Below are 18994 nucleotides of genomic sequence, written 5' to 3'. Positions count from 1 at the left end.
TTTTAACAATGATTGCTATGTAAATATTCCCTTTCTGTCTCTTATGTAAAATTCGATTTTTCTCCTTCTGATTATTTCTCTGTGACAGATCTCACCTTTGCTGACTAAACTGTGAACCATTAAGTTACACAAACTATTCAAAAAAATAAAGTTAACAAACAGCTAAACTGACAATGACATAATAATGGCATGCACTTTTCCACAACAAAATGAAATGTGAAATTTTAGAATTAAAATTATGCTTTAGGCATACATACCATATAGACTCGCATATAAGCCGACCCGTGTATAAGCCAAGGTACCAACTTTTCCCTCAGAAACCAGGAAAAAGTGATTGACTCATGTATAAGCCCCCTCCCCAATATAGCCCCCCTCCACAGTAGCCAGATGTTTCCCCAGTACAAGTCAGCCCCCCTCCCCATAGCCAGATGTGCCCCAAGGATGATACAGCTTTGTCTCAAGATGCCACTAGATGGTGTCATAGATATGAGACACAGTGTTTTCCACACAGGAAGAATCCCCGATCGTTGCACCGCTGACACAGAGGAAGGCTAACACCGCCTCCACCCAGAGGAAAGCCCAGCAGAGACTTTTATTTCTGCGCCAACTAAAGAAGTTTGGTATGGACCAAAAACTTCTGGTGAGCTTCAACTATATTACCTATACTGAGGGCACCTATACCCACTGTGATGCACTTAGCATCCCACACTCGCTCCTTTCCTTTTTTTGGAGAGGCGGGGTGGTGTCTTTTAATACCCCGCACTGGGTGTCAAATGCCCTAGGTACGCCACTGCTTGTATGTGTAAACAGTATGTATAAATTGCACTCTTGTAAATGAACACGCTAATTCACTTTCAAATCTAGTATGCAGACCTCAGTATTTCCTTGCCAGTGATCTCCTGTTCCTGTCCTGTCATAATAATGATCTGCATGTACAGTTTGTTACAGCTATATTGTTGTTGTTAGAGTTTATTTTAATTTTTTATTTTAATAAGTTAAATGACTATTGATAAGGCTATCTCTATGATCTGATTATTTATTGCACTGAATCTGCATCTGTACGATACAATAGAAATATTGTGGGGTTGTGTCTGAGCAGTTGTCAGCTTAGCTTACATTGCCCATGACAAACTCTCAGTTTGATAGCTACAGAGCCGGATTTACAGCTCAGGAACCTGTAGGCACAGGTGTTCTGGTGCCCTAAGCTCCACCCCTCAAAGCCACACCCCCATATTAAGTAGGCATCTCTCCTCCTCTGATTAGGTAGCCAGATTTTCCCTAGTATTTGGTAACCCTAGGTAGTAGTTGTGCCCCCCCCCCACAAGGATAGGGAGCCATATTTGCCCCACCCCAGTATTAAGTAGCCCCCCAATAGGTAGGGGGACATTCAGGTAGGGTAGGCGCCTCTCCTACATAAGGCGCCTGTAGGCACGAGCCTATAGTGCCTTATGATGAATACATCCCTGGGTAGCTAGCACACGGATTTTGGTTCTGAATGCTCAAGAAACTATCTGCAGGGTGGGGATAAGGGAGGCTTTGATACAAAGGAACTGCAAGGAAAGCTAGGATATTACATATAAAATTGAGAAGATTTAAGTTTGTGAGCCTCCATGAGAACATTGGTACAATTTTTCTTTTATATTGTGAGATCTATAGTTGTTGGATTCCTGGACAAAGTTCCCTTGAAAGTATTAATAGCATACATCAGATCTATTCTGGCTTGTTACATTCCTTTTTTTATGGAAAGCAACTCAGCCCACTGCATGGCTGCCCCCGCAGCAGGTGGGCAATGGCCCCATTTTAAGAAGTCTTCTGGCAGTAAAGGTATATGGCTCCATTTATTAGCTTGAATATAAGATGATTACTTTTCCAAAATGAAATCTTGAGAGATTTAAAGTTTTAATTTCTCTCCATAACACGACAGTAACATAGCTTAAGTCCCTGTTGGGGCATTGTAATATATCTAACATAATGTGTTATATTATTTAGAGGACAAAACAGAAAAAAACCCTTGCAGTTCTTGGCACTGCAGGCTATAGATGTCTTGTGCATATTCATGTTGGTGGTCACACTTATCAAGCCATCTGTCTTTCCAATAAAAGAATAAGTTGGAACAGCAGATTCATTTAAATGCTAAAAGAAAATAGAGATAACGATTCCACCGAGCTCATTATAGGAATATTTCTTTTATTACATTCTGTTTGAAGTATAACAGTTACGTGATCCAAAGAATTTCTTGATCTAACATGAAAAAGTTCTGAATAATTCCCCACTATGAAGCTGTGAACATTACACGCCCAGTATGGTGAGATATATATATATATATATATATATCCATCTATATATATCTATATATATAAAATCGGATGTGTGTGTGTGTGTGTGTGTGTGTGTGTGTGTGCGTGTGCGTGTGTGCGTGTGTGCGTGTGTGCGTGTGTGTGTGTGTGTGTGTGTGTGTGTGTGTGTGTGTGTGTGTGTGTGTGTGTGTGTGTGTATGTATGTGCCGCGATCACGCAAAAACGGCTTGACCGATTTGAACGAAACTTGGTATGCAGATCCCTTACTTCCTGGGATGATATGTTCTGGGGGTCTCGCGTCCCCCCTGCACACGTGGGCGGAGCTACAAACAGCCAATCAGATTTCACCCATTCAAGTCAATGGAAAAAATGTAAAAGGCTGCCATTCTCACAGTAATCAAGCCAGAGTCCCCACACTTGGCACAGTTGGTCACTTGGTGACCGAGGTTACAAATCCAGGAAAAGTGGGTGGAGCATAAAACAGCCAATCAAATTTCAGCCATTCATTTTAAATGGGAAAATGTAAACTGCGATCATTCTTAGACTGTTAATCGCAGGGTTCTCAAACTTGCCACAGTTGGTCACTGGGTGAATACGATTACGATTCAAGAAAGTGGGTGGAGCCTACAACAGCCAATCAAAATTCACCTATTGATTTTCAAGGGGAATATTTAAACTGCTGCCATTCTTACAACTGTTAATGGCAGAGGCTTCAAACTTGCTACAGTCGGTCTTTGGGTGACTGGGGTCAAAATTCACAAAAGGGGCGGGGCCACAAACAGCCAATCAGATTTCCTTGGTGGATAAACTGCTTCCATTCACACATTTTTGATGCCAGGAACCTGAAAGCTCACAAACTTGGTCATTGAGTGACTGTGTGTCCAGGTTACAAAAAGTGGGCGGAGCCAAAAACAAATTTTACTAGGAAAATATAAACTGTAGCCATTCTTACACCGTTAATGGCAGTGTTGTCAAACTTTGCACAGTTGGTCACTGGGTGAATGAGATTAAGAATTTGGAAGGTAGGTGGAGCCTACAACAGCCAATCAGAATTCACCTTTCGGTTTTCAAAGGGAATATTTAAGCTGCTACCATTCTTATACTGTTAATAGCAGATGCCTCAAACCTGGTACAGTTGGTCACTGGGTGATTAGGGTTCAAATTCAGAAAGGGGGCGGAGCCACAAACAGCCAATCAGATTTGTTTATTTTTCAATGGGAATATACAAAGTATTGAAACCAAGGACCCCAAAGCTGATACACTTGATAATTGAGTGACTGTATGTCAAGGTTAGAAAAAGTGTGCGGCGCCAACAACTTAATTTTTTACATGGCAGGGTTCCCAAACTTGACACAATTGGCCACTGGGTGACTGGGATTAATATTCAGAAATGTGGGTGGAGCCTAAAAACAGCCAATCAAAATGTACCTATTGATTTTCAAGGGGGAACATTTACATTGCTACCATTCTTACACTGTTAATGGCAGAGTTCTCAAACCTGATACAGTCAGTTATTGGGTGACTGGGGTCCGAATTCACTAAAGTGGGTGGAGCCACAAACAGTCAATCTGATTTTTTAGATTGATTTTAGCCATTCTGTTATTGGCAGGGTTCTCAAACTTGACACAGTTGGCCACTGGGTGACTGGGACTAATATTCAGGAAAGTGGGTGGAGCCTACAGCAGCCAATCAAAATTAACCTTTTGATTTTCAAGGGGAATATTTACATTGCTCCTATTCATACATTCTTAATGGCAGAGGCACCAAATGTGGTACAGTCAGTCATTGGGAGACTGGGGTTTAAATTCTGAAAAGGGAGTGGGCCAAAACAGCCAATCAGATTTGTTTAATTTCAATGGTAAAATGCAACTTATTGATGCCAAGACCCCACAGCTCATAAACTTGGTCATTGAGTGACTGTATGTCAAGGTTAGAAATAGTGGGCAGAGCCAAAAACAACTAACGTTTTACATGGGAAAATATAAATTGCAGCTATTCTTACACTGTTAATGGCAGGGTTCTCAAACTTGACACAGTTGGTCACTGGGGGACTAGGATTAATATTCGGAAAAGTAGGTGGAGCCTACAAGAGCCAATCAAAATTAACCTATTGATTTTCAAGGGGAATATTGAAACTGCTGTCATTCTTACACTGTTAATGGCAGAGGCCTCAAACCTGCTACAGTCGGTCATCAAGTGACTGGGGTTCAAATTCACTAAAGGGGTGGAGCCACAAACAGCCAATCAGATTTGCTTTTTTTGGATAAACTGCTTCCATTCACACAATTTTGATGCCAGGAACCCAAAAGCTCACAAAATTGGTCATTGAGTAGTGACTGTGTGTCAAGGTTACAAAAAGTGGGTGGAGTCAAAAACAGATTTTTCTGGGAAATTGTAAACTACAGCTCTTCTTCGCTGTTAATGGCAGGGATCTCAAACTTTCCACAGCTGGTTACTTGTGACTGGGATTAATATTCAGAAAAGTGAGTGGAGCCTAAAAAAGCCAATCAAAATCACTTGTTGATTTTAAAGGGGAATATTAAAAATGCTACCATTCATTGCACTGTTAATGGCACAAGCCTAAAACCTGGTACAGTTAGTCATTGGGGTTCAAATTTAGAAAAGAGGACAGAGCCACAAACAGTTTCATTTCTTGGGAAAATACAAATTATTGATGCCAAGGACCCCAAAGCTCACAAACTTAGTCATTGAGTGACTGTATGTCCAGGTTACAAAAAGTAGGCGGAGCAAAAACCAAATTTCACTGGAAAAATGTAGACTGCGGGCCTTCTTATACTGTTAATGGCAGGGTTCCCAAACTTTGCCCAGATGGTCACTGGGTGACTGAGATTAATATTCAGGGAAGTGGGTGGAGCCTATGATAGCCAATCAAAATTCACCTGTTGATTTTCAAGGGGAATATTTAAATTGCTGCCATTTTTATACTGGTAATAGTAGATGCCTCAAACCTGCTACAGTTGGTCATTGGGTGACTGGGGTTCAAATGCTGGAGAGGGGCAGAGCCACAAACAGCCAATCCGATTTGTTTAATTTCTATGGGAATATACAAATGATTAATGCTAAAGACACCAAAGCTCACAAACTTGGTCATTGAGTGTTTGTGCGTTAGGGTTAGAAGAAGTGGGCGGAACCAACACAAGTCAAATACATACCCGGGCAACGCCGGGCAATCAGTGGGTGGAGACAAATACAAATTTCACTGGGAAAATGTAAACTGCAGCCATTCTTACACTGTTAATGGGAGGGTTCTTAAACTTTGCACAGTTGGTCACTCAGTGAATGGGATTAATATTCAGAAAAGTGGGTGGAGCCTACAAAAGTGTATTAAGCTTCACCTATTGCTTTTTTGCACTGTTATTGGCACAGGCCTCAAACCTGGTACAGTTGGTCATTGGGTGACTGGGGTTTAAATTCAGAAAAGGGGGTGGAGCCACAAACAACCCATCAGATTTTTTCATTTCAATGAAAATTATTTATACCAAAGACTACAAAGCTCACAAACTTAGTCATTGAGTAATTGTGTGTTAGGGGGGTTAGAAAGAGTGGGTGGAGCCGATACCAGCCAAATACCTACCCGTGCAACGCCGGGCAATCAGCTAGTATATATATATGTAAGTATGTATGTATGTGTGTGTGTGTGTGTGTGTGTGTGTGTGTGTGTGTGTGTGTGTGTATACATGTATATAATGTGTATATGTATATATATATATATATATATATATATATATATATATATATATATATATATGTGTGTGTGTGTGTATATATGTATATAATGTGTGTGTGTGTATATATGTATATAATGTGTGTGTGTGTGTATATATATATATATATATATATATATATATATATATATATATATATATATATATATATATATCTCACAGTCCACCTATGCATTTCTTTATTCATCAGGAAAACTTATCAAAAATTTGCCTTTTTACTTAGCATCCAAAGTATTGGAGGACCAAACTCTGTTCATTTACATACATGGAACTATATAGATGGATTAATTTTGATGCACCAAAAACTAAACTTAAAGTAGTATGAAACACAAAATAACATGTTTGCTCTAAAACATTAAATTCAGCACTTTGATTTATTAACCCTTACAGTAAAGTGGAAACCAATCAAAACTTTTTTTCTATTAGTTTTATTCTTTGTTTCATTGTTTAGGCCATAGATGCATTTTGAGTTTCATTCCATCCACTTTAACCCTTTAGCAGCCGATTTATTTACAGGTTTGCGAGTGCTCCAGACCTATTTATTTTAGCACATTTTTTATTTTGTACATTTCCTTGCTACTTATTAGTACTGCTGTAATGTGTATTGATGGCCACTTGTCACTAGGGGACAGTGTGAAACAGTAACAGAGGACTTTTGCTTTCAGTTTCTATATCCTCTGCTAGCAAAGAGACATCAAAGCATTCCAAAAATTTTACAGCACAACGAGTTCTATTTTACCTCAAACAACATAATTCCTTTAAAGCTGGTAATGGATTAGGGATCAGAAAACCCTAAAAGGACTCTCTCTGCCACTGCTATCTGTTCACATGGGTTAATCTGTAAGACTATGTTTTAGTGCCTTCCTGTATCTACTCTAGTCACTAGCCAGCACAAAGTCAACACTTGCTGCTGGATGTCTAAAAGTTAATATGTACTGTACTCTGTTGCATGCTAATAACATAACACCCTTAATCCAGTGCCCTAACAGGAGAACAGACTGCACCAATCAGGGGACCTTTTAGCCATAGCAATTTACATATCAAATCTGATTTAAACTTGTAGACTTGCCCAGAATTCAAGATGCAATTGGCCTCAGCATATAACAGATTTCTAATGTTTGCCAAACACAAGTTGATAACAGCAACTAGTAATTGATCAGTCTGTCTGCAGTTAGAACAGCTTAAAGAGGAACTCCAGTGAAAATAATGTAGTAAAAAAGTGCTTCATTTTTTACCATAATTATGTATAAATGATTTAGTCAGTGTTTGCTCATTGTAAAATCTTTCCTCTCCCTGATTTGCATTCTGACATTTATTACATGGTGACATTTTTACTGTGGGCAGGTTATGTAGCTGCTCCTAGCTGTTTTGGCTGTTAGAGACAGCTGTAAGCAGCTATTCTCTGTCTGTGAACATTGTTACATTGTGGCAGTTTGCCCAGAGTACCGCAGTACTCAGAGCTTCTTGTGGGAGGGGTTTCAGCACAAAATCAGTCACACAGCACCCCCTGATGGTCTGTTTGTGAAAATCATTATATTTCTCATGTAAAAGGGGGTATCAGCTACTGATTGGGATAAAGTTCAATTCTAGGTTGGAGTTTCTCTTTAAAAGTAGCCAATCACTTATGGATGTTTCAGTTAGATTCCCCCCAGATTCGATCACCCTGATCAACTCTGCCAGAAATCTATGTCTCCATTTATTTAAACTATTAATCAGACAGGATGGAAAATCTACTTCAATCAGGGCCAGGGAATAGAGTACAAATGGCGTAGGAAGAGCGCTGCTAAAAATGGAACTGCCCAGCGCCTGCTATTTATCAATTGCCCTAATCCCTTTTCTCTGCCGCTAATAGCAGATTTTACTAGTACGGCAGCGTGGAGGTGGTTTAAATGAGGAACTGTTGCAAAAATCTTAAAGAGGAACTTAGGGCTTAAAGAGGAACTGTTGCAAAAATCTTAAAATTTAAAACACATACAAATAAGTACGTTTTGTTCCTGAGTAAAATGAGCCATAAATTACTTCTCTCCTGTGTTTCCGGCATTTACAGTAAGTAGTACCCCTTTACACCTTTGTCCTTGTCATTTACAGTAAGTAGTAGAAATCTGACATTACCGACAGGTTTTGGGCTAGTCCATCTCTCCAAAGGGGATATTCAGCATGGTCTTTATTCTTTATAAAGACACTCCCTGAAGAAGATTTATACAAAGATGCTGGCCAGCCTCCGTGCTCACTGCACACTTTTTTGGCAGTTGGACGGAGCAACTGCCATTCACTAAGTGCATTTTGAAAATCAGCGGATCGGTCAAAACCAACCTTATCAGCCTGCTGACAGACTGTACGCATGGGCAAACTGTCAGCAGAACGGCCGCCCGCGGGCGGGGCTGATGACCCGTCGTTTGACGGAATCAGGCATGTGTACGCGCCTTTATTCCACAGTCCATGGTGGCCTGGAGGGGGAATAGTAATTAGTGCCGCCAGGACTTTTGCTGAAGCAAGGTGAGACTTTTTCAATTCATCCTGCGCCCAAATTTCCCTGGTGCCTTAATGAAATGTACACCAAAAATGAACCCTGTAAGATAAATGCATGCAAATATTTAAATTTCTTTCTTTATTGTAATTTGCAGGCTTTTTTAAAATTTGAATTTTTTGGTCACCCCAAAGAGCCTTTCTTGAACCTAAGTTTCTCAATATGAGAACACATTCATAATATCTTGGTTTAGCATCAACGTTGTATAATTAAAGGGCATAAAGTGACATAAATCACCCAGCGCTACAGTAGCTTTTCGTTAATCTCGTATCATTTTCCTAAACAGAGCGAGCAAAGTGCAGAGAGAGGTGGGGGATTGAGAGGAACAGCTGTTCTCATATGCATTGAGGAATTTACATGCAGAGATGCACGCTCTCCCGACTGCACACAAAAGTGCAGAAACACCAAAACATGAATTAACCTGTAGAACATGAAAAAGAAAATAGCAAGCAAATCTCATTTTATTTGCACATGCAGCTAATTTTTCATCCAAGTTGACTTTAGCTGTATTTATTTCATGTATTTTTGAAAAGTGACAAGGAACGTATTATTTAAGCGTATTAAGTTTATTTACATTTTTTTTCACAGGAAAATCAAGATTTTCTTGCAAGTCTGATTTATTCAGGAGTGTTTCTGCAGAGCACCAATCTGAATTCCTAAAACTTCATTTATATCCTCAATCTATCACGTATCTCAATATATGTAAATGACGTTGTTGATTTCAGATACTAAATAGCACCAGTGGCATAAGACAGATGCCTGTAATCACTAGCTGAATAATAAGCATCTTTCTGTAAGGTAGTGTCTAATACCATTGGTGTGTACAGCCAGTGTAATGTCTCAGGAGAGTAGGGGGGGAATTGGACACCATAAACAAGAATTGTTAGGAAACATTAAACAATATTTTAGCTGACAGAACTGCATTGCAGATAGTTATATCTTCCACTTTAACTCTACATTGCTAATGGGTACTGCAGCTCACTCATGTCCAATTCATTAAGGCTGGGTGCACACATAGCAGAAACTCTAGCGTTGCGGAAAACACTGCGTTTTTGCCGCTAATGGAAGTCTATGGGTCGCAGGAAAAAACGCATATAAAAACCACATATGCGTTTTATATGCATGCGTTTTCAAAAAACGCTGGTTTTCTTGCATAATATGCAAAAACGCATAAAAAACGCCGATAACAAAAGTCAATGGGGACGCAATGGTATGCGTTTTTCATGTGTTTTATATGCGTTTTTCCCCCCAAAATAAATGTTTGTGATGTATTTTTGCTTCCTGTTGTCTTACTAGTGATTTGCATAAATGGAAATATAAAAACTCATGAAAAACGCATGCAAAATGCATATCGCTTTTGTATATGTGAACCGCAAATGCATTTAAACGCTTGAAAAACGCATCTGTGGTATAAAAAAACAAACCCTAAAGGCACCAAAAACACAGTAAAAAGGCAGTAAAAATGCACAAAAAAAGCACACAACATAAGATGAAAACATGACATAAAACGCAGCCTTTCATGTTATGTTATGTGTGCACTCAGCCTAAGTGTATGTGAGGTTCATCGCTCGCTATGTATGGTGGGTGAGCATATTTGTTCAGCAACCACAGCCCAGCAAGCTTTCCGTGGTGCTGAATACTTTCAACTGTGCGAAAAACCTTAAAAAAAAATGACCAGGTTTCCCAACCTGCTTGGCTTTCAGTGTATTGCAAAAGTGGGCCAACATATTCTATCTTCTTATAAAGCGCCAGTAGGCATGGCACTTGGACGTAGAGTATGTTGTGGGAGCTGTTTGGACACACCGTGGTCCATTAGGTTGCCTGTTAATAAGCAGCAGGGGTTTTTGATGCTATCTGATCATTCACCGATCATCCAATCACCATGTTAATTGTGTTCTAAATATTTTCATGGTAAATTTCAGTCTGGCCCATTCCCTGTTGACTGCAGACCTTTCACCATGTGGATTGCAGTCCGGTTCCTTCCCTGTTGACTGCAGACTTTTCACCATGTTCGTTATAGGCTGGTTTATTTCCTGTTGACTGCAGACTTCTCACTGAGTTGATTGCAGTCTGGTTACTTTTGCAGGCTTTTCACCATGTTTATTGTAGTCTGGTTCCTTTCCTTTTTGACTGCAGAGACTTCTCACCATGTTGATTGCAGTTTGGATTCTGTTCTGTGGATGGTAGACTACTCAACCTGTTGATTGCAGTCTTTATTTGCATTCCTGTTGACTGCAGACTTCTCAACATGTTGATTGCAGTCTGGTTCTTTTCCTGTTGACTGCAGACTTTTCACCATGTTGATTTAATTCTGATTCCTTTCCTGTATTCTGCAGAATTTTCATTGAGCTGATTGCAGTCTGGCTCATTTCCTGTTGACTGCAGACTTCTTACCGTGAACCCGCGAGGATTGCAGTCTGCTTCCTTTCCTGTTGATTACAGGATGATACTGTCTTTTATGAACTGCCTCTCTTGACTTCTCACCGTATTGGTTGTAGCTTGGTTCCTTTCTTGTGGATTACAGGATTCCCGTGTCTTTCATGAGCAGCCTCTCTTGAATAACCGTTGCTTCTCTACAGAATTGTTTAAATTCAGCCACATCAGTTGGGGTTTCATTTATGGAACACCCATTTAAGGTCCCACCACAACATTTCAAATCAAAGCTTTTTTCTGTGTGCGTGTGTACAGACTCCAGGTTTGAAAATAAGTGCAGTTATAGCTTACAGTTAGTTCTGAAAAAATATAGCTGGCTGAAAAATTGCAACAGAAAGGTAAGTTTCACCCCCCCCTCCCCCCCCCATCATTCACCTGACACTAGCCAATCAAGAGAACAAAACCTCTCTTCCTCATACCTAACCCTAATCCCCTTAATTTTATGTAAACTTTTCCTATTTTCTCCCCATTGACATTAACCTCTTACTCATGCCTAGCCTTAGCCTCATTTAATGTTAACCGTTTCTTCATGTCTTATCTTAACATTACCCATTAATATCACCCTCTGTAGATGCCTAAGCTTAATCCTCTAGCCCTAATGACTAAAAACAACCTCCCTCTACTCTGCCCCATACTATACTAGTGTATGCCTAACCAGGGGTCTAGTCCTGGGAGAAAAAGTGAGTGAACTCACCTACAAAACCCATGAGCCGCGCTACGCGCGGCGCGCCAAAAAATGGGCATGGTCAAGCATACTGTGGGCGTAGTCATGGGTGGGGCCAAATATACATGACCTTAGCAGTGATGTAAAAGGAAAAGGTCTGCTGGGGAAGTTTGAGCTCTGCCGTAGTGTATCCCCCCAAAATAGATGTAATCTGACAGCATTTCACCAAAAAGACACATAATCTGGTAGAAGTTCCTCCAAAATACAGATAATATGGCAGTGGTTCCCCCAAAATAGATAATGTGGCAGCAGCAGTTCCCCCAACATACACAATTTGGAAGCAGTTCCCCAAAATGTGCGAAACCTGGCAGCGGACCACCCAAAATACATATAATCTGGCAGCAGTGGTCCCCCAAACATACACAATCTGGCAGCATTTCCCCAAAATACGCATAATCTGGCAGCAGCCGTTCCCGTAACATACACATAATCTGGCAGCTGTTCCCCAAAATACACGTAATCTGGCAGCAGCCGTTCCCCTAACATACACATAATCTGGCAGCCAGTTCCCCAAAATACATAACAGCGGTTCCACAAAAATGCAGATAATCTGACAGCAGTTCCCCCAAAATAGGTACCCCCAGCATAGGTAGCCAGGTCTATAGGTGTCCCCAGTATAAGTAGCCATGAGTATAGTAGTCCCCAGTATATGTAGCCAGGGGTATATGTCCCCAGTATATGTAGCCAGGGGTATCCGTGCCCAGTATATGTAGCCAGGGGTATACGTGCCCAGTATATGTAGCCAGGGGTATACGTGCCCAGTATATGTAGTCAGGGGTATATGTCCCAGTATATGTAGTCAGGGGTATATGTCCTAGTATATGTAGCCAGGGGTTAATGTGCCCAGTATATGTAGCCAGGGGGTATATGTGCCCAGTATATGTAGCCAGGGGGTATATGGGCCCAGTATATGTAGTCAGGGGGTATATGTGCCCAGTATATGTAGCCAGGGGGTATATGTGCCCAGTATTTGTAGCCAGGGGGTATATGTGCCCAGTATATGTAGCCAGGGGGTATATGTGCCCAGTATATGTAGTCAGGGGGTATATGTGCCCAGTATATGTAGTCAGGGGGTATATGTGCCCAGTATATGTAGTCAGGGGGTATATGTGCACAGTATATGTAGTCAGGGGGTATATGTGCCCAGTATATGTAGCCAAGGGGTATATGTCCCCAGTATATGTAGTCAGGGGGTATATGTGTCCAGTATATGTAGCCAGGGAGTTTATGTCCCCAGTATATGTAGCCAGGGGGTATATGTGCCCAGTATATGTAGCCAGGGGGTATATGTGCCCAGTATATGTAGTCAGGGGGTATATGTTCCCAGTATATGTAGTCAGGGGGTATATGTCCCCAGTATATGTAGCCAGGGGGTATATGTGCCCAGTATATGTAGTCAGGGGGTATATGTCCCCAGTATATGTAGTCAGGGGGTATATGTGCCAGAATAGGTAGCCAGGTGTCCCCCAGCAGGAGGGGAGCAGCGCAGAGAGGATAGAGAGCTGTGAGCAGCGGTGGAGAAGGGGGCCATCTCTCCCCCTTCTCTCACCTCGGGGCTCTCCTTCCCTCACTCTCCCCTCCACAAGTAATGTGCAGGCAGTCGGCAGCGGGCGGGACTTACCTCTCCTCGTCGTCGGAACACCGGATCTGCATGCTGCAAGTCTGGTCTGGTTCAGACCAGACTTGCGGCATGCATATCCGGCGCCGGAATGAGGAGAGGTAAGTCCCGCCCGCTGCCGGCTGCCCGCACATTACTTGTGGAGGGGAGAGCGAGGGAAGGAGAGCCCCGAGGTGAGAAAAGGGGGGGAGATGGCCCCCTTCTCCACTGCTGCTCACAGCTCTCCTTCCACTGCGCTGCTCCCTCCACACATGCCAGCGTGGACGGCGTCCACCCTAGGGAAATAGTAAGTGGACGCCGTCCACGCCCCACTCGACCCCTGTGCCTAACCTACAATCCTAACCAGTAATGACCTTTCCTCATTCTCAGTGCCAAAAGAAACCATCAGAACCTTAAAGTTTGCCATGCATTTCAGTTCTGGAATAGCCTAATGGCCATTGGCCTAATGGATCAATAATGACCCCAATGAAAAATTGTTGACATTAGGACTTGCCAAGACTATCTGGATCTAGAAACCTTTAAATATTCAAGAATAGTTTTACTATAAAACATGCAAGCTTCAACACTTTTGCAAGAATAGCTCTTGATAATATGTTTCCAATATCTAGTTTGATCACCCATATTAGATGAATTTAATAAAAAAAAAAATAATAAAAAAAAATCTTTTATCATGTAACCCATTTTTTTACTGTTATAATGGCTCTAAACTGATTAAAGAAGAAATTATTGCATAGTAGCAACTAGCATTGTTACCATTTGCAAAACTTTCTTAAATAAAACCAAAAGTTTTACTGTGTGGTTACTAAGAGAATCTTTTAAACTCAAGTTCTAACTGGAAATTATGCGAATTTGCCAAAATTAACAACAAAATAAAAATGCATTTTTTGTATAACCCTTCAGTTCTAATAGTTTCCCCCTAATATTCTACAATAGTACCTTAATTGCAATTTGCATTTATATAAGAAATTCCATTTAAGAGGGACTCCATTTGTTTTTCAATCACAAGTGTGCATATCTCCATTTCTGCTCTGCCAAGATCTCTTCATCACTATCTGGTCTGCAAAACTGCAGGTATAAAATAGTGAACAGAATTGTATTCACAAATTGCTTCTGCATGTCATCTAAATTGTCATTATTCGCTAATACACACCACCACTATACCATACCAGCCTCTGCAATGCTGGAATTCTACTGTCTGTGCTTTAAATAAACTACCTACACAACATTTTGTTTATGCGTGAATTTTGGACTGATATCCCTTTTCTTCTCTTACTGTTCTCAGCTCAACTCACGTCAGTAATGGCATATTGTATATCATGTAAATATTCTTCAGTCTAAATCCTTTAAAGAAAATGTATTCAACGAAACCAAACTTTTGTAAAACTCAAAATAGCCAAGCCAACAGTCACATTTTGTTTCCCAAGATCTATATAAAAAAATAGAATCTGATTATAAATTAGCGTGTTTTGGAAAAGTTAATAGACAATTTGATATTAACTGTAAGTTGATGTGAGGGAAAAAAGCCCAGACTTACAGCTACTAAAATAGGCCTCAGAGTGAACTAAGTCTAGCCAAAACAGCTCCATCAAGCTGTATATTAACATTTAACGGTGACATTTTATTTCTACTATTCTTTTCTATTACGCAGCCTGAATAGGAACGACACTAAAACAGCAATAGGAACTCCACTAAAAACTGCAAAATGCATACAAATTGAGTTTACCTCCAGGTACAGGCAGGTCTTAAACTGATCGGTAAATTATGTGCTAACCTGCCCCCTAATCTCCATGAGAATAGCTATTTTCTGTGAATTACCTCATGAATTACTCATTTACCTCATGAGGTAAAACATGACTAAAACCAATCAGAATTGATACATTTAATTACCTCATAAGTTAAATTACCTCACATGAGGTAATTTATTTGATAACCCTACCATAATTGAGGCCATTATATAGTTATGTATACAATAAAATTAAGTAAAAAAATAAATTATGTTGTCACCTTGTTTTTAACAGGCGTAATATCCAAGAAAAGAGAAAAGCAGTTTAATATAAATTAACTGCCAATTTGGTGGGGTGCCCTGAAAAAATATCAAACACTTGGTTAAAATAGTCCTAAAAGTCATAATAAGGAGGGAGTAAATGTGCGGGTGCCATTCAGAGAGCTACAAATGGGAGAGAGCTTCTGCAAAATACTTAGAGAATGTCACACTACCTCACCTATGTAAGTGCCTTCCTTTTTAATGTTCTAAAGTTGAGTGGTTTTGTCTAACACTGATTTATTAGGAGTCAGTAAAATTGTCTTAACTTGGTCGCCCTCAGAGTCCATCTCAAAACCTTTGGTGACAGAACCTTCCCTCATGCTGCCCTACACTTAGAAACTCCTTGGCACACCCAATCAAGACCTCTCCATCCCTGGATGCATTTAAGTCCAAAATGAAAAGCCACCTGTTTAGCTTTTCTTCTGTTTACAATTTCCTCTGTAACACAGTCCAGCCTCCAACTATGTATTGAATTGGGACATATGAATGCGCAGTGTGATCTGCTGATAAACATAAGTGGCATTATTTTTATGGGAATGAAAGAGCCTCCTTAGTCCTTAGAGATAACCCCGAGTCAGGCTCGGGCCAGAAATCCGCACTTCAGAGTGGTAACCTCAAGCCTGACTCATGGTAGCTGCTGGGAGGTATAAATAAACAGCGCTGCGTTTTTAACTCATGTCTCCTGGAATCCAGACGCTAGCAGACATTTTTCTTCCGGTCCTCGGAGGCTCTTGATCCCTCTGGTGAGATCACCATTTACCGACAACAATCTCACTATAGGGGTTAAGTGCCAACTGGTGGACAGAAGGAGAATTGCAGCGCTGGATCCAGAGGAGGTGAATAAGTGCAGGGGATGCCGTAGATCTATCCAGTGGTAAGATTTTTTTTACTGCTTTATTGGCTCTTAAAGCTTGTGAAAAAATTGCACCGCTTTTAGACCCTAAAAATCGGAAGTAATCATACCGCTAGGGAGGTTCATTAGGTCTGCTGGTTTTCATACTACTGAACACAAACTAGATATTTATATTTGAGGAAAACCATTGTTTGAATTCACTTCAGGATAGTTAGCACTAAGACATCTGGGTAGGGCTATACAAAATACCACAAAGTGGAACAGAAACCATCTTTGTATTAGCTAAGTAATTGGCTTTCTTTGCGTTAGACCAGAAGAAAAATAAAGAAAACCAGAGAAGATTGCTTTCTTTACTCCATGGATTAGTTATCTAGCGATATTTAATCTATGCAAGGTCTGTTTGCCTCTGTCACGTCTATTCTCATTGGATTTTCACACAAATCGTTGTCTTTCCAGCAACTAAGGAATATGAATTTGTCAATTAGATTTTCATGAAGCCCTGCTGAAGCATACACAGACACTAATCAGGATTAATTCATGTAGATATTTATATATTGCAAAGAGTATTAATATAAATGAGGGCTTGGAAACAATTATTTTTTACACAGAATCACACATTATATTGTGAAGTGATTTTATGAAGAACAGGGGGGCAGTATCTATATTTACTAGGGTACCCTCTGTCACAAGTGGTAAATGTGGGCCCTAATACCTGTAAATACGGAGAAGTCCTCTTTTCTAGGTGCTGCTCCCAGGTTACAACCCCTGGTTTGCCCCAAAGGCATCATTACTGTAAGTGTAAACTGCACAACAATGCAGGGTACTATACCAATGCACTCATGTCAGTGGTGAGGAGGGGACACATTATCCCTCTAAAAGAGCACCAAAGAGGAATTTTTAACGTGGGCATACATAGATTGGCCGAATAACGAAAGCCAGTTGGTGCCTTCTCCATTGGAAACTGGGTAGTGATTGATTCCTATCTCACTGCACATTCAACCTCAGTTCGATTTCAGCAGATGTGTATTGTTCACACACACTCCATACAGTACAGCGCTCTGAGCAGCATCAATCTCCTTATCTGGCTGAACTCATAATTTATCTCTCCTCATCCAGCTGAACTCATAATTTAACTCTCCTTATCTGACATAACTCATGATTTATCTCACTATAGTTGAGGAAAGAGATAAGTAAGGTGAAATAATTCAAGAGACAAGGACCCATATGCAATTCACTTTTTCTCCTGAGTTTTCTCCTAGGTGATATTTTTTAAAATTGTCAATAAAATGCATGCTAAGCCACCAGCAAGCAAGAAAATATTAAAAATAATTTTGATAATACTTTTGTACTTACTTCTCAGTACTTTTTCAGTTGCAAAGTGCTGAAAAGCTATTTTAAAAAGAAGATGAAAAATTATCACCAAGGAGAAAACGCAGGAGAAAAAGTGAATTGCATATGGGCCAAGGGCCCATATGCAATTGATTTTTTTCACCTGAGTTATCTCCTAGGAGATAACTTTCATCTTCTCTTTAAACTAACTTTTCAACATTTTACAATTAAAAGGTACCCAAAAGTTGGTGACAAAGCGCTATCAAATTTATTTTGAGTGTTTTCTTGCTTGCTGGTAGCTTAAAAGGCATTTTATGACACATTGTGAAAATATCACCTTGGAGAAAACTCAGGAGAAAAAGTAAATTGCATATGGACCAAGCTTTGAGAATCAACTCCATCACTAGGTTTCCCAATGACCTTGGCATTTGAGCAGATTTCTAAATTCCTGTGGGTTCATCTCATCTCTGGAGTCACTGGCCCTTCTTCAATTCACTTTTTTCTCCTGAGTTTTCTCCTTGGAGATAATTTTTCAACTTCTGTTTAAAATAACTTTTTAGCACTCTGCAATTGAAAACGTACCAAAAAGTAGGTGAAAAGTACTGTCAAAATTATTCTGAATATTTTTTTAATTTTTTTTGCTTCCTGGTGGCTTAAAGGGCATTTTATTGATAAGGTGTGAAAATATCACCTGGAGAAAATGTAGGAGAAAGGTGAATTTAATAAGGGACCCTGAGAGATTGTGATTCAGCTTGTCCTCAACAAAACAAAACGGATACATCATATTTGTGTGGATTTAATGTTTCACCTTTCTGGTTGAACTCGATGGTTTGTAGTTGAACACGATGGACATATGTATTTTTTCAACCCAAATAACTATGTAACTATGTAACTTTAGGTCCAGCATAGATTGTTTACAAGAGCAGATAGAGAGTAACATACCTGTAAGATTTCTTGATCTCGTCATGACTTGCTCCTTTCTCTATGCCAAGAATCTGATATAAGGCCTCACCGGAAGTGGATAAGGAACGCTGCCTCTGCTCAGACATCCTTACCTGACAATGAAATATAAATGAAAAAGCACTCAGGCTTCAAAGCTTTTTAATACACTATGAATAAATAGAAAGAGGTAGAATGAAAGATACTAAATAAACAGAGGCCTGTGGCATTTAACAATACTCAAATACAATACAATAACACAAATACTTTTTAGTGCTATCTTTTCTTTCTAGGTAGAATCTCAGTCAATTGACATGGGCTAAATGCAGTAAACTGGATAAAATGAACCTCCCTGTGCACGGCAATTTTACCATTATTACCGGCAGTGAAGTACCACTTGTTAACCTGTTAGCACCCTGGCCATTATCGCGGTAATGTGTGCATTGCCAAAGTAAGGCGCTTTACACTGTGCATTACCGTGGTA

The 18994-nt window shown here is 40.1% G+C and overlaps 1 protein-coding gene across 4 annotated transcripts in view; it reads right to left on the bottom strand.

Annotated features, from left to right (window-relative positions):
• DNAJC5B (DnaJ heat shock protein family (Hsp40) member C5 beta) overlaps positions 1–18994 on the bottom strand; it is a 346166-nt gene that overhangs the window by 64499 nt on the left and 262673 nt on the right. For all 4 annotated transcript variants that reach the window (XM_068237446.1, XM_068237445.1, XM_068237448.1 and 1 more), the window contains one exon: positions 18514–18626. In XM_068237446.1, the coding sequence (XP_068093547.1) occupies positions 18514–18626 (113 nt within the window). The remainder of the gene's footprint in view (positions 1–18513; positions 18627–18994) is intronic.

This window comes from Hyperolius riggenbachi, chromosome 5 (assembly GCF_040937935.1).
Source record: "Hyperolius riggenbachi isolate aHypRig1 chromosome 5, aHypRig1.pri, whole genome shotgun sequence".
Classification (NCBI taxonomy): Eukaryota; Metazoa; Chordata; class Amphibia; order Anura; family Hyperoliidae; genus Hyperolius; species Hyperolius riggenbachi.
Note: the sequence above shows the minus strand (reverse complement) of the source record. Positions and strands in the feature narration are given on the sequence as shown.